A 13,969-nucleotide genomic window follows, 5' to 3' on the forward strand; every position below is an offset into this window, starting at 1 on the left:
TCAAGCAATTTCCGGTCAAATATCGTCCGATAACTATAAATATAATAAAATGAATTATATTTTTATTAGGTCAAGACATCCAATTTCTTTTAGTATTACGCTTTCATTGCATTACATTCGGTGATCCGTGAAAGCTTATTAAATTATATTTTATAGTCATATGGAAACTACTAGGTACCTTATCGGTCATAACTATCACGGACATTACTTTCACGCTGAAGACCTTAGCATGAATAATTATGTCCGTGAAAATAATGTCTGTGGCATTATAAAGGTCCGTGAATAATAAAGTCCGGTAATTATTTCCATTAATTTTAGTGTGTGTGTGTACCTACTTTAACTTATGCGTAGATTAAGATAATATGCGTGTAGCATACCTTATCGGACCTTATTTGACCGGAAATTAAATGAAGTTGAACGGACATAATTATGGACGGACATTAAAATTAACGCTCGAAGACATTCAAAACCATCAAAAATCCAAATTCATTTTTTTTGGCGTTTTAAAAATGTTAGCAGATAAGGTATTAGCTTATTTGACCAAAACCCATAATCGATCATGGGTAGAGTGGACCGCGCTGCCACTGGCTCTCTTTCCCAAACAAAAGGAAATGATATTAATTTGATTGACCGTCTGCAAATGCAAAATAATACCGAGAATGAAATCGTTCGCTCGCTTTTCCCATTCATTCACGGCTTACGAATTGTAATAAGTTTCGATTAATTACATCAATCACATGCTGTGAAAATCTGTTTGAGTTGCGTTCGGGTTGACCTAGTATTTCGGGATAAGGGTGGTATTTAATGAATTAGCTGAAGTTTATTCATTATTAAATCTTTATTGCAGAGTATAAGCTGCCTTCGGGTAGTCCTTCTTAATCTATTACAATTGTAAAAGAATGGGAAAAGCGAGCGACCGATTCCATTCTTGGCATCATTTTGCATTTTAATTCCTGCGTTCGATCTAATTTCTGCGTTCGTTCTAATAGTAATAGTAATTACATCTTGGTTACAGTAAGCAAGTTAACAATTAACAATTAACCGCTTGCAGTTTAAACTTTACCGCAAAACAGCCGCAACACTCGATTTGATGCGTTAATTTTGTCGCATCACCAACGAGGTCGTATAAACTTATAAAGGCCATAGATTAGATTTTGTGTGGCCGTTTAGAGGCAGTATAAAGGCCATGTAATATATCTTTTCAGTGGCCGTATAGTGGCCAAATCTAATGGACCCGACCACATTTCCGGAGACTAATATCAGGTGAATATGGAATATATTATGATATCCATGACCATATAATTATAACCTTAACTCAAACATCGGGGAATGCAATGTTGAATTTCTTAAAAGTTACAATTCACACAATTATTAATAATGTGCACTTTTTAAAAAAAGAGAGGCTGGGTCTGGTTGGCCCACGAGAGGATAGCATATGGAATATGGATGCTTTGCCTACCTCTGGAGTATGGCAGTCCTGTGGGAGGATGCCGGTGGAATCAAGATGTGTAATAAAGGATGAGGGTAAGTGTTGTGGGGTGAGTCATAGATGAACGCTTAAGTGGTGGTTGAGTGTGGAAAATGTGCACTGAAAGTACAGAAACGAGCAAAATTTCGACAGTTCAAAATCTACAAAAATTCAATGATTATCACTTTCCAATCGTTTAATTAAGGTTGTTAAGAACTGGGGCAATTAGCAATAGCTACGTGCTGCAATTTTAAAATTGCATATATATAACGAAATGAACGATACCTTTTATTTATATTCACATTGTTTAATACCAGTTTGATTATGACATCTGTCGACATGTGAATATCTGTTTGGTGCGCGGTACCTGTTGGGGAAAAGGGTGGTATTATGTTGCGAAGTTTATTCATACTTTCTTATTGCACAATAGCTATTTAAATCCTTCTATCTTACAATTGTAAATGAATGGGAAACGAGCTCGACAGTCCAATCTTGCATATTTGCATTTAATCCTGTGAATCTGATTCTGCGATTCGTTCTATATTTGATGCGGGATTGACATCTTGCGTTACAGTAACAAGTTAACATTAACAATTAGCTGCCAGTTAACACTTACGCAAACTAGCCCAACACTGAGAGGGGTTATGGCGATCAGTTATAATTATAAAGCATATTAATATTGTGCCGTTTTAGACAGTAAATGCAATAATAATCTTGGGCCGTTCAGTGGCAATATCTATGTGACGATCATGTCAATTTTAATCTTCCTAATCATATGGTTGACTAAAATAAAAGACCAAGTTAAACATCAATTAACGATAAAACTGGTTATGATCTATAATCTATTCCGTCGGCGCTTTGCTAAAATGGGTATGACTGGTGACTCTTTTGTCAAAAAGATATTTCTGGCGAAAGAAAAGCGTGCATAACGATAACGTGCACAGTTCGAACCATGTGAATTATAACCGATAAGGTGGTAAAGATTGTCAAGATAAAAAACTATTTTTCAAATAACGTTTTTTATCCGATAATTAGTTTGATTCAGCAATTGATCTATTTCTTAGTACTCCTCGCCATCTTCTTCCTCTCCACTCTCGACAGAGTCAACTCCAACCTCTTCGTAATCCTTCTCCAGAGCAGCCAGATCCTCTCTAGCCTCAGAGAACTCACCCTCTTCCATACCTTCTCCTACGTACCAGTGGACGAAGGCTCTCTTGGCGTACATCAGATCAAACTTATGATCCAGACGAGCCCAGGCCTCAGCAATTGCTGTGGTGTTGGACAACATGCAAACTGCTCTCTGGACCTTAGCCAAGTCACCTCCAGGAACAACGGTTGGGGGTTGGTAGTTGATGCCAACCTTGAATCCGGTGGGACACCAGTCGACGAACTGGATGGTTCTCTTAGTCTTGATGGTGGCGATAGCAGCGTTCACATCCTTGGGAACGACATCTCCTCTGTACAACATGCAACAAGCCATGTATTTGCCGTGTCTTGGATCGCATTTCACCATCTGAAGAAGATGGTTTTTTAAAAGAATGAGATATAAATCAAATGATATACATGATGTAGACAATGCAATGCTTTATCGCTACAACGTTTTTCGACATTGAAAAAGCCCGATTACTTAAGTTAGTGATTAAATTTTGTTTGCTAAACAATTGAATTACATACTTGGTTGGCTGGCTCGAAACAAGCGTTTGTGATCTCAGCAACAGAGAGCTGCTCATGGTAGGCTTTCTCAGCAGAGATGACTGGAGCATAAGTTACCAGAGGGAAGTGAATCCTGGGGTAGGGCACCAAGTTGGTCTGGAACTCAGTTAGATCAACATTCAGGGCACCATCGAATCGAAGAGAAGCAGTAATGGAGGACACGATCTGTCCAATCAGCCTGAAAAATGATATTTACTCTTTGAGCCACCAAGATATCACTCGTCATTAAAAGGAAAAGGTTCCTTGGTGCACTGCCATGCAGGCTATACTCACTCTAGTCTGTTATAAATGTATTCCTTGCTATAATAATTCACAAAACCCTTGTCAAGATTCTAAGTCATGCATGCATTCAATATCTGAGCAAAATTAGTTTTTTTAATTACGAACCTGTTTAAGTTGGTGTAGGTTGGCCTCTCAATATCAAGGTTTCTTCGGCAGATGTCGTACATGGCCTCATTGTCGACCATGAAGGCACAATCAGAGTGCTCCAGGGTGGTATGAGTGGTCAGAATAGAGTTATACGGCTCAACCACAGCAGTCGATATTTGGGGAGAGGGGTAGATGGAGAATTCCAGTTTAGATTTCTTTCCGTAATCTACAGATAGCCTTTCGCAGAGGAGAGACGTCAATCCAGAACCAGTGCCTCCACCGAAGGAGTGGAAAATCAGGAAGCCTTGAAGACCAGTGCACTGATCAGCCTGAATCATGATAGGATGTAAGTTTTATAATATTTTCAGTGCTTCCTTTATTGCTGGTAGCGTATCAGTGACAAGAAAAACTGACATTTACTGTAATTTTAAGTCTAATTACAAGCTTACAAGAGCAAAAACTGGATTCATATCACTTACCAGTTTCCTAATCCTATCGAGAACAAGATCGATGATTTCTTTTCCAATTGTGTAGTGACCTCTGGCATAGTTGTTAGCGGCATCCTCTTTACCAGTAATCAGCTGCTCAGGATGGAACAGTTGTCTGTAGGTACCAGTCCTCACTTCGTCTGAAATGGTTTACCGTTTATTAGCATGCTTGAATAGCTCAATACAAGTGTGCGGAAGCAAATTTTTTACGTAGCCTTGATTTTATGAAGGAGCATGAATTTTACTTTCTGATTTATTATGAACGCGTCAAACTGTTGATATCAGTCGTAATATTTGTTGTTTTTTTAACAGTTCTTATAAATTTGTTGATGTTTTAACTTCACACATGTAATGTAATTAGTGTTTTTAAAAAAATAAATTTTAAGTTAATTTGTTCAGGTATAATTAATTAAGTTCAAATAACGCGGTTTTCTTGTATTATCAAATTTGTTGTATTAAATATCACCATAATTTCTGGGTGATGTTGACAAAATAAAACACAATTTTTCTATAAACGTTTTATTTCCGAAAATATTTTAGTACAGCAATTGATCCAGTCCTTAGTACTCCTCGCCATCTTCTTCCTCTCCACCTTCAACAGAGTCAACTCCAACCTCTTCGTAATCCTTCTCCAGAGCAGCCAGATCCTCTCTTGCCTCAGAGAACTCACCCTCTTCCATACCTTCTCCTACGTACCAGTGGACGAAGGCTCTCTTGGCGTACATCAGATCAAACTTATGATCCAGACGAGCCCAGGCCTCGGCAATTGCAGTGGTGTTGGACAACATGCAAACTGCTCTCTGGACCTTAGCCAAGTCACCTCCAGGAACAACGGTGGGGGGTTGGTAGTTGATGCCAACTTTGAATCCGGTGGGACACCAGTCGACGAATTGGATGGTTCTTTTTGTCTTGATGGTGGCGATAGCAGCGTTCACATCCTTGGGAACGACATCTCCTCTGTACAACATGCAACAAGCCATGTATTTGCCGTGTCTTGGATCGCATTTCACCATCTGAAGAAAATAATTGATTAAAGGAGAGAAGGATAAAAAATACAGATTATTTGACATAAAAGGATTAGAATTAATTTTTAGTTCATCATTAAGTCAACAGAAGGCGATTAAATTACCTGGTTGGCTGGCTCGAAGCAAGCGTTTGTGATCTCAGCAACAGAGAGCTGCTCGTGGTAGGCTTTCTCAGCAGAGATGACTGGAGCATAAGTTACCAAAGGGAAGTGAATCCTGGGGTAGGGCACCAAGTTGGTCTGGAACTCAGTTAGATCAACATTCAGGGCACCATCGAATCGAAGAGAAGCAGTAATGGACGACACGATCTGTCCAATCAGCCTGAAAATAACGTTTAGTTTCAGTTTCCGATGATAAATTAGCTACACTGCCTCTGTTGCATAACTTGTAGTTGTATTCTTTTTAATTAATAATATTTCAATAAAGGTCTTGCCTCAAAATTCAAAACTGAAATGACAAACCTGTTCAAGTTAGTGTAGGTTGGCCTCTCGATGTCAAGGTTTCTTCGGCAGATGTCGTAGATAGCCTCATTGTCTACCATGAAGGCACAATCAGAGTGCTCCAGTGTGGTATGAGTGGTCAGAATAGAGTTATACGGCTCAACCACAGCAGTCGATATTTGGGGAGAGGGGTAGATGGAGAATTCCAGTTTAGATTTCTTTCCGTAATCTACAGATAGCCTTTCGCAGAGGAGAGACGTTAATCCAGAACCAGTGCCTCCGCCGAAAGAGTGGAAAATCAGGAAGCCTTGAAGACCAGTGCACTGATCAGCCTGAATTTGTGTACGAGTTCAGTTATGAACAGATTTCAGAGCTTCCTATATTAGTGATAGTGCAGCAGTGTCAATCAATACTGACAAAAACTATGATTTTAAGGCGAATTCCGTAGAAGGTAGAAAATTGCTAACGTACCAGTTTCCTAATCCTATCGAGAACAAGATCGATGATTTCTTTTCCAATGGTGTAGTGACCTCTGGCATAGTTGTTAGCGGCATCCTCTTTACCAGTGATCAGCTGCTCAGGATGGAACAGTTGTCTGTAGGTACCAGTCCTCACTTCGTCTGAAAAAGTGAGGACAAGTGAGCAAACAAAATAACAAACGCGCAACCAAACGTAGACTGAGAGACGACGCCATGAAATGGCTATGAAATCGCTCGCAAATCCAATTGAAAAAGGCCAGTTTGCACTTGCGTCAAAAAGTGACTTGGTACACTCTTCATATCAGCTATCTCCTCAAGTACCGTGGTCAAAAATTATAGCTAGAAATATAGAGTCAATTTTTGTAGTCTATACAACTATAGTCTGCACATAGCTATAGCAGTGATTAAATATTATTGTATTACTTGCTTGCTTGAATTTTAACAATTATAACAAATCCTTGAAAAACTCAACCAAATATCCCAAATTCCTAAAACGGCTAATCCAAGCCAAAATTGAGTCATCTCGGCCAAATCCCGTTCGGTTACTGATATGTTTACTTTCCAATTTACGCTTTTCCAATCAACACTATTGATTTCAAAAAGATTTTAAAAGTTGAATTGGCGAAAAGATTACGATTCAATAGCACGTTTTTTAGATTAGTTGATTTTTTCGATTTATTTACAACTACCGAGCAGTTTTAAATCGATACAAAATTTTAAAGGCGAATAATAAGCCCAAATAATAGTTTTAAATGTATAAAGATTTAATTTATTTGACCGTCCGAAACAAAGTTATACGGCATTTTTGTAAATTTTTGCCTTTGGTTACTTAAATTTTACGCAAAAATGTAAATGATTAAAACACCGTGCTGTATTAAATTTAATATGATAAGATACTTCCTTATTTGAATTCTGATGCTCTCTTGAAATCAAAACTTTGTAAATCAAGGTTTTAGTAACTCTATACTAAAGTTTCACTTTTCAATATAACATTTGTTTAATTGAAGATCGAAATAAGTTGTAATTAAAAACAAATTACTTACCAACTACAGTTGGCTCAAGATCGACGAACACTGCTCTAGGAACGTGTTTTCCAGCTCCAGTTTCACTGAAGAAAGTATTGAAGGAGTCATCTCCACCTCCAATGGTCTTGTCAGAGGGCATCTGACCGTCAGGCTGGATACCGTGCTCCAGGCAGTACAGTTCCCAGCATGCATTACCGATTTGGACTCCGGCTTGTCCGACGTGAATAGAGATACACTCTCTCTGAAAATTATTGTTTTAACGGAGAGGTCGACAATATCACACACAATTGCATGCATATTTTAAAAATGAAATGTTATTAAAAGTTCTTTTAGTTTTTCGATTGATCAAATAATGTTTTGAAAGAAAAGAGACGATTTAGAAAATTTCAAGAAATCTTGAATTCTTACCATAATTGAAAAGGGTTTTCGTCAAAGAGATACGAGCAACGAAATAGATATGATTTAATAAAAGTGATCGCCAACTTGTTTCGCGTGCGAGCTGAGAGTCACTCCTTCATCAAATTTATCAAAGTCGCGGCAGTTTTTACACGTTTTATAGACGCGCAATTCAAATCAATTATGCGCGGCGCGAACATCCATTATTATGAAAATTTTCGCGATCACGGTTTATCGATTATATTTATTAATATCAATTCGAAATTTTCAAAATGCAGCGGTATAGCAAAAACATAAAAAGCTTAATCATAAATCATAAATGATTAGTATTAATATTAATAGTTATTATTAAACTGTTATTTAGTTATTCTCCACACCACACACGTTAAAATTTTTTATTTAAGACGCCAATTCCAATGCGGCGCGCGCCGCTCTTTTCCATTTTCGAGCTTTTCACTTATATGTTATAGTTTTAAAAGTTATTATACGCAAGCAATAAATTAGTAAGCTGGGTTGTATAAAAAACAACATTTTAAATGCCACAGCACAATACATATGCATTGCTTTGTAAAACGTTGGAATACGCACATAAATTGATTATTTATTATTAATATTAATAATTTAATTGTCGTGCCACCATTTTAAATTTGTATTTGTGATCAACAAACCTCCACGAATGAATATCGCAACCATGATACCACATTGGCCTACGTAAGTTGTCCACAATTTAGGTCCCTGAACTAAACTGCAAATGAGTTTATGAGTTGTACTTGTAAAACTAAAACAAAGTGAGGTTTGCCATGTTAAACTGGTTCTACGTTTTTAGAAATTTAGACGAGTCAACGAACAAGTTTACTTGATTGCTGATGACCCTAGGCTATAAGTATAATGATAATGTCCATAGAGATTCGTTGTCATACGTTGTATGACCTTGTATCACGTTGCGACCCCCACGGTCGTTTCACTTTATCGTCCTGACGATACAGGGGAAGCCGCGCACTCGTGCGCGGAGGGTCATACAACGTATGACAAGTATAACCCGACACGCACGTGTGCGCGGTTACTGGGCCGCGCTCAGCCTGTCATTCCGCCAAATCTTTATGTTAATGAACATAATAGCCTGGGGTCCTCAGGTAAGTGCGCGGCTCCCCTGTATCGTAGAAACTCTATAGTGAACCGACAACGGGGGTCACGACGTGATAGAAAAGATTTGGTGGAATGACAGGCTGAGCGCCGCCCAGTAATCAATAGGTAAGCCATAAGCAGACAATATGTAAGTCACAACGTAAAATAGTTAATCCCTTATCCCGGCAAATTGTTGTATGTAGGTTTATTGTTTATAATCTACCAAGGGCAAGACGCGCGCTGGCCGCTGAAATGGGCTCATCGACGAGTTGGACTCATTGACGAGTATCAATCGTTGCGTTAAGCGAATTGCTGTAATATTTGAAGGATGTTACTTGTCTAAATTTCTTCAAAGTCAAAAGTGGCTCGCGCCGCTTTCTTCTCAAAATGTTGTGTTAGTCCGAGGCAAATGTTATGGCCCGAGGCAAGTGCTACAAAGTAGTGCGCGCCGGGCTACTGCTAGTCCATATAATATAATTATATAGCGAGCCCATGTCGATCTATTGTCTATCCCATCTTGACTTCAAATAACACTCGCTACTTTGATTGCCTAACCCTAACCCTAACCCTAATATAACCTAACCTATAAGTATAATTAGACTGGGATGGGCCCATTTTAGTGTTTCCCCCATGGTATGGATACGTTTAACTTTAAGAATGAGTGTTAAACTTAAAGTTATAGACAGCTTCTGGAGTGAGCCAGTTTTTTCCCGCCATATTGCATATCTTCTACGTTTATAAAAAGTTTATAAATAAAACTTGTAGTCTGAGATCCCCAGACAAGGAGGGAGCAGACATGAGACAGAGGAACGCGCTCAAAGTCAAAATTCTAAGGGCGCACCAGGTGACTGGTGAATCAAAGCCAGTTCTCTAGCGCATGACTAAGTTAAAATTTCTGCAAGGATAAGTCAGAATGCTGTTTTTATATCAATTTACAAATAAAGTTAAGCACTTAAATACGACAGTCGACAATAATAAATAAATAATTCCAATTCAAAGGCATATAACTATAAATAATATCAAATTTTTCTTCTTAGTCTTTCTCAAATCTACGTTTTTATATAACCCCTAACAAGAGTCTTATCGACCACTTAAAAATATCTAAATGTAGTCTAGATTCGAAATGATAACTAAAAGGACGATAATATCTGAGAAGAAACTCTAACTCTAAGTTGAACTAATTGAAATCGTCGCATTGAACAATTTTATTTTGGAAAAAGATCAAACCAAATATAAATTTTTTAGGCCAGTAGTTGTTCAGTTATTGGTTCGTTAAAACGCGGAGTTTACATCAATATTATACGAAAATAAACTTCAACTTAATAAAATTATCAGCTCTTATTTATTCTCACGGACCTTATTCAGTCAAATTTAAGGCCGACATAATAAGGTAAAAATCAGATCGACTGATTAGGTTAATATAATTTTCTTTATTTACGCCCCTTCATAAATTTCTGAATACGATTTAATCAGCAGTTCAATTAGTTAAAAAATCTGATTTGATAGCAGTCTTACTTCCATCAAAATTCCAATTTAACTGATGATGAAAGGTAAGGGGTAGTTAGGAGTCTTAAGAGTCATGACCATCCTGAAAGTCTATCTGGTGTGTATGATGTCATGTGACAAGGTGTACCCGTTATCCGGTTTTCCAGCCAGTACCACCTGCTTCTGCGTCATCCTGTCCCTTTGTCTCCGGTTCTTAAACCAGTTGCTCACTTGAGTCACACTCAGACCGGATCTACTCGATATCTCTTTCTTCTCTGCAGAAAGATGAAAGTTATTCATATGGCTAAAATTGATTACATACAGTTACCAAATATTCATGCCATCGGCGACGATAACAATAACAAATAAAATTGATGCCATGCAAAAATTGACAGGGAAATTCCAGGCACTAGTAACTGTTTTAATTAATAAAAGGCTATCTAATATATAATAGTAGTATGAGTATCCATGAACATAAACAACTTTTATTTGGTTAAAATCCAGTGTTACATTGTAACTGAGGTAACGTCTAAATATGTTTACGTCTTGACCGCTAATTAAAAATATTTATCATCGATGTCGAAACAATTCTCATCATTTTCACCATTTTTGGCGAGGCTAATTTTCTATCCTTAACTTTTTTGAAATGATCGGCGAGAATACAGAAAGGAATCATAGCATAGTGAACATTTTTGTCGCATATTGCACATGTCAACTTAAGTAACCATAAACAATTTGGTAAACGAACGCAAATTAAAGCCCACATCGTAAATAAGCAGTAGATAGAGATTAGTAAACTTAAGATCAGTAAACTTGTCGTGACGGTGTTGAGTCGCAAGCTCAAATCAAAATATTTCAACCACATCTTAGTCCTACACGTAAAATGGGGATGAATCATATAAATATGAATCAAATAAAATAACTAACCTGCTGGGGTAGGGTACTTGTTGGTCATGTAGAAATCAACTAGATAGGATCTGGACCTGTCTTTAAAGCAATAAGATGTGTTGTCTCCGTCCCAAATCGTTGGAGGAAACGGAAATTTCTTTCGTAGTCTGTACCTGAAATGAGAGTCAGGTAAAAGAGCAATATAAGGTTCTAACATTTCACTGATACAGGGGAGAACATTCGTCATTCATTCAATCCATTAACCAAGGCGCCAAGTTGGAAATGGATTCATCAGAAACGACGATACGGCCAAATTGGTTTGCTAGTAGCTATCTTTTACATGTTAATTTTACTAGCCAATCAATTTTCTGTTCTTGATTGACAACTTAACAGATTGTACCCTATATGATCAAGAAAGCGTCAAATTTCATAGGCTTGGATTCCACTAACCCAAATTCCCGAAACACCATTTTCTTAATGGCCTTAATTTTCGTCAAATATCAGGCCAAAAGGTGAAATTGGCAATCAATTAGTACATCAACTCTATATAAAATAAAGACCTCCTTCAATTCAATATCTACTCAAGGTCCTAAAGACCAAAAAATCAGGTTACCTGTCCACAGCAGTAAGTGGTCGGCCCCTCATCCGTTCAGCGTCATTGTAGTGAGCCTGGAGCCACATAGCTTGCAAATCACCATGGTGACAGTGACTGAACATCCGCGACTGCATTAAACAGAAAAACTGAAATTAAAGGGTGGGTTAAAGACAACTACTTCAGATTTGTGTAAAGTTTAATAATAAAAAATAAGGGAACAAAACGGTCTTATGTTCAAATATCAATATGCGGAATGTGATTGGAAAATTTTTACTTCATCCGAGTTAACCTTATCTTTACGTTTAACACCTACTGAGTAGATAAACATTTCTTTCCATGAATCTGAACGTGGGAAGATATAAAATCACTGAGCGATATTACGACCACATATTATCTACCTGAAGGTACTGCCTGGTATAGTAAGCCACGTAAACATGAGCTCTAAATATAGTCTCATCATCCAGGGGAGAAGGAGGAGGAAGTGACCACACCAACTCCACCAGCTTATCCATATCTCCCGCCTCCATCAGCCCACCAATCCTACCCACCAACCCTCCCACTGGGTACTGTACTTCTGATTTCCAGGGAGCCACATCAGTTGGCGCCTTGCACTGGTCAGTGGGGTACATCCGTGTAGTCTCCGCTCTGGAGAAGGTGTAGGATGGGTGAGTGAGGTAGGGAGAGGGGTGGTCTGCGGGAGGGTAGGATAGAGTAGGATAGTTGAGAGGAGAGACTGTGCGAGGAGGGGATTGTGTGTAGGATTGTTCTGGAGACAGGTCGGCAGGGTGGTAGGGAGACTGGGAGTTGAGGTAGGACGGGGTAGGATCTGGAGAGTAGGTCTGGGAGGGAGGGTAGGGTGGAGTAGTGCTGTACAGAGTACCCGACCCTAACTGTGAACTATTGGGGGAGGTTTGATATTGTAGTATTTCTGGAGAAGGAGCAGGTTCGATTTTGGGAGTAAAAGGAACAGGAAAGGAACAGCTGGAGGAAACTTCAGCTTGGTAACTGATGCCACCCATAATAGGACCACGAGAATCACAACTTAGGATACCCGGATCGGGCATCTCGAACTTTGGAAGCGAGAAATAGCTTGACACAACACTCATATCGACAAAAGGAATCAAAGCAAGCAGGTAGTAGAATGAATACGAGCGAGTAGAGTGTGACGCCCTAACGGCTAATGTTTATAAACTGATTAACGGCAAAGGTCACGTGATCACAACACCATGTGACGCGCAGCACGTGACCACAGTTCTCAAGGCAGACAACCGGGCCTGGTCCTGATAATTTTTCTCAGCAGCAACACTGCCGCACATGGCTCCGGTGTCTCGTGATCAGATTTAGATAAGTTTTTGGGGTTGAGTAGATGATTAGTAAGCAGGGCTGAAATACTAACTTCAACGTCACTGTCAATTAATTGGTTTAATAAATGTTGAGGCTTGTCACAGGAGGGCCAAAAAGATTCCGACATTATGTGTTCCGTGAGAAAAAATAATTAATCGCAAGGCAAATCTGTGGAACTTAGCCAAATGTAAACTATGGCGACTTTCAAGTGAGAAATGGAAATCTAGGCTAAAGGGAGTGTCTTTTACGCTCCAGTAAGTCTGGTAAAATTCCAAACATTGGTCCTCTAATTAAAAAGTCGCATATTGTAAGGACAGTGAAATGTACACCTGCCCCCGGGACCAGTGTTTTCTCAGGAGTTGACGTCCTTATTTTGTTAATTTACTGCTAAACATTATATAACTTTGTAAACAATTATTGGAACTAAAGGGCTTGGTCAAAATTACGATTTGAATAATAACGCTATGTTTAGTGTTATTTCAATTTGCTATGGTGGGAACTTTTTTAAATCCTGGGATAATCACCGGCCCACATGATATCTATTTTATGTGAGATCGATGCTTACATTAACACTTCAATAACTTCCTCGAGACAAATTATAATTAATTGAAAACGGCGAATAAATCTTAATTATCTATACCTAAATTTGCCGATAATCTGATTACGATCATTTCCACGCAGAAAATACCTCACAAAATCTCAGATAGATGATTGGCATTCCACACGTTGTTCAATCAGTTCGTGAGCTTGTAAAAATTTAATCATCACGATGAAGCAATTTGCCCTGTTATTGATTTTTCACATCACATCAACATTTGCCAACCCCTTTAAAAATCTCTACTGCTCACAGGTATAATTTCCTCTGGTATTCCATTAGAAATTTAAGGATTCTCTAAAAATGGTCCATTAATATTCTTAATCTAACAACGCGTACCTCCCCTAACAACGCGTACCTCCCCTAACAACGCGTACCTCCCCTAACAACTTACCTAACACCGCGTACCTAACAACGCGTCCCCTAAGATATCCAGCTCGTCTCAGTACAGTGGATTTCACCTCTTCACGAACATTAGGCTTAACCAAGTTCTCTGCCTGGAAGTTCACAATTCAAGCGTAGAAATACGACCAA

The 13,969-nt window shown here is 38.6% G+C and overlaps 3 protein-coding genes across 3 annotated transcripts; all 3 read right to left on the reverse strand.

Annotated features, from left to right (window-relative positions):
• Window positions 1-2,269: 2,269 nt before the first annotated feature.
• LOC134813558 (tubulin alpha chain) lies at window positions 2,270-4,172 on the reverse strand. The gene is made up of 4 exons (XM_063821386.1): window positions 4,030-4,172; window positions 3,569-3,879; window positions 3,143-3,359; window positions 2,270-2,981 (listed from the first exon to the last, which is right to left on the reverse strand). The coding sequence occupies exons 2-4, from the start codon at window positions 3,646-3,648 to the stop codon at window positions 2,529-2,531; spliced, it is 750 nt and encodes a 249-aa protein (XP_063677456.1). The 5' UTR covers window positions 3,649-3,879; window positions 4,030-4,172; the 3' UTR covers window positions 2,270-2,528.
• Window positions 4,173-4,541: 369 nt separating this feature from the next.
• LOC134813556 (tubulin alpha-1A chain-like) lies at window positions 4,542-7,523 on the reverse strand. The gene is made up of 6 exons (XM_063821385.1): window positions 7,416-7,523; window positions 7,026-7,248; window positions 5,975-6,123; window positions 5,525-5,835; window positions 5,168-5,384; window positions 4,542-5,051 (listed from the first exon to the last, which is right to left on the reverse strand). Exons 1-6 carry the CDS (start codon window positions 7,416-7,418, stop codon window positions 4,599-4,601), a joined length of 1,356 nt encoding a protein of 451 aa, XP_063677455.1. The 5' UTR covers window positions 7,419-7,523; the 3' UTR covers window positions 4,542-4,598.
• Window positions 7,524-9,452: 1,929 nt separating this feature from the next.
• LOC134813033 (protein Optix-like) lies at window positions 9,453-12,654 on the reverse strand. Its single transcript, XM_063820701.1, has 4 exons — window positions 11,895-12,654; window positions 11,515-11,642; window positions 10,941-11,074; window positions 9,453-10,288 (listed from the first exon to the last, which is right to left on the reverse strand). The coding sequence occupies exons 1-4, from the start codon at window positions 12,600-12,602 to the stop codon at window positions 10,125-10,127; spliced, it is 1,134 nt and encodes a 377-aa protein (XP_063676771.1). The 5' UTR covers window positions 12,603-12,654; the 3' UTR covers window positions 9,453-10,124.
• Between the last annotated feature and the right edge of the window lie 1,315 nt (window positions 12,655-13,969).

Source organism: Bolinopsis microptera, chromosome 3 (genome assembly GCF_026151205.1).
Source record: "Bolinopsis microptera isolate Bmic1 chromosome 3, MBARI_Bmic_1.0, whole genome shotgun sequence".
Taxonomy (NCBI): domain Eukaryota; kingdom Metazoa; phylum Ctenophora; class Tentaculata; order Lobata; family Bolinopsidae; genus Bolinopsis; species Bolinopsis microptera.

Excerpts from the sequence above, each read along its gene's own strand:
- LOC134813556 (XM_063821385.1), bottom strand. Across the intron at positions 5,385-5,524 it reads ACCTACACTAACTTGAACAG|GCTGATTGGACAGATCGTGT; the intron begins GTTTGTCATTTC and ends CGTTATTTTCAG. Across the intron at positions 5,052-5,167 it reads GCTTCGAGCCAGCCAACCAG|ATGGTGAAATGCGATCCAAG; the intron begins GTAATTTAATCG and ends TATTTTCTTCAG.
- LOC134813558 (XM_063821386.1), bottom strand. The coding sequence starts at position 3,648 with ATGGTCGACAATGAGGCCATGTACGACATCTGCCGAAGAAACCTTGAT. Across the intron at positions 3,360-3,568 it reads ACCTACACCAACTTAAACAG|GCTGATTGGACAGATCGTGT; the intron begins GTTCGTAATTAA and ends ATCATTTTTCAG. Across the intron at positions 2,982-3,142 it reads GTTTCGAGCCAGCCAACCAA|ATGGTGAAATGCGATCCAAG; the intron begins GTATGTAATTCA and ends CATCTTCTTCAG.
- LOC134813033 (XM_063820701.1), bottom strand. The coding sequence starts at position 12,602 with ATGAGTGTTGTGTCAAGCTATTTCTCGCTTCCAAAGTTCGAGATGCCC. Across the intron at positions 11,643-11,894 it reads ATACCAGGCAGTACCTTCAG|TTTTTCTGTTTAATGCAGTC; the intron begins GTAGATAATATG and ends CTTTAATTTCAG. Across the intron at positions 11,075-11,514 it reads CCACTTACTGCTGTGGACAG|GTACAGACTACGAAAGAAAT; the intron begins GTAACCTGATTT and ends CTCTCATTTCAG.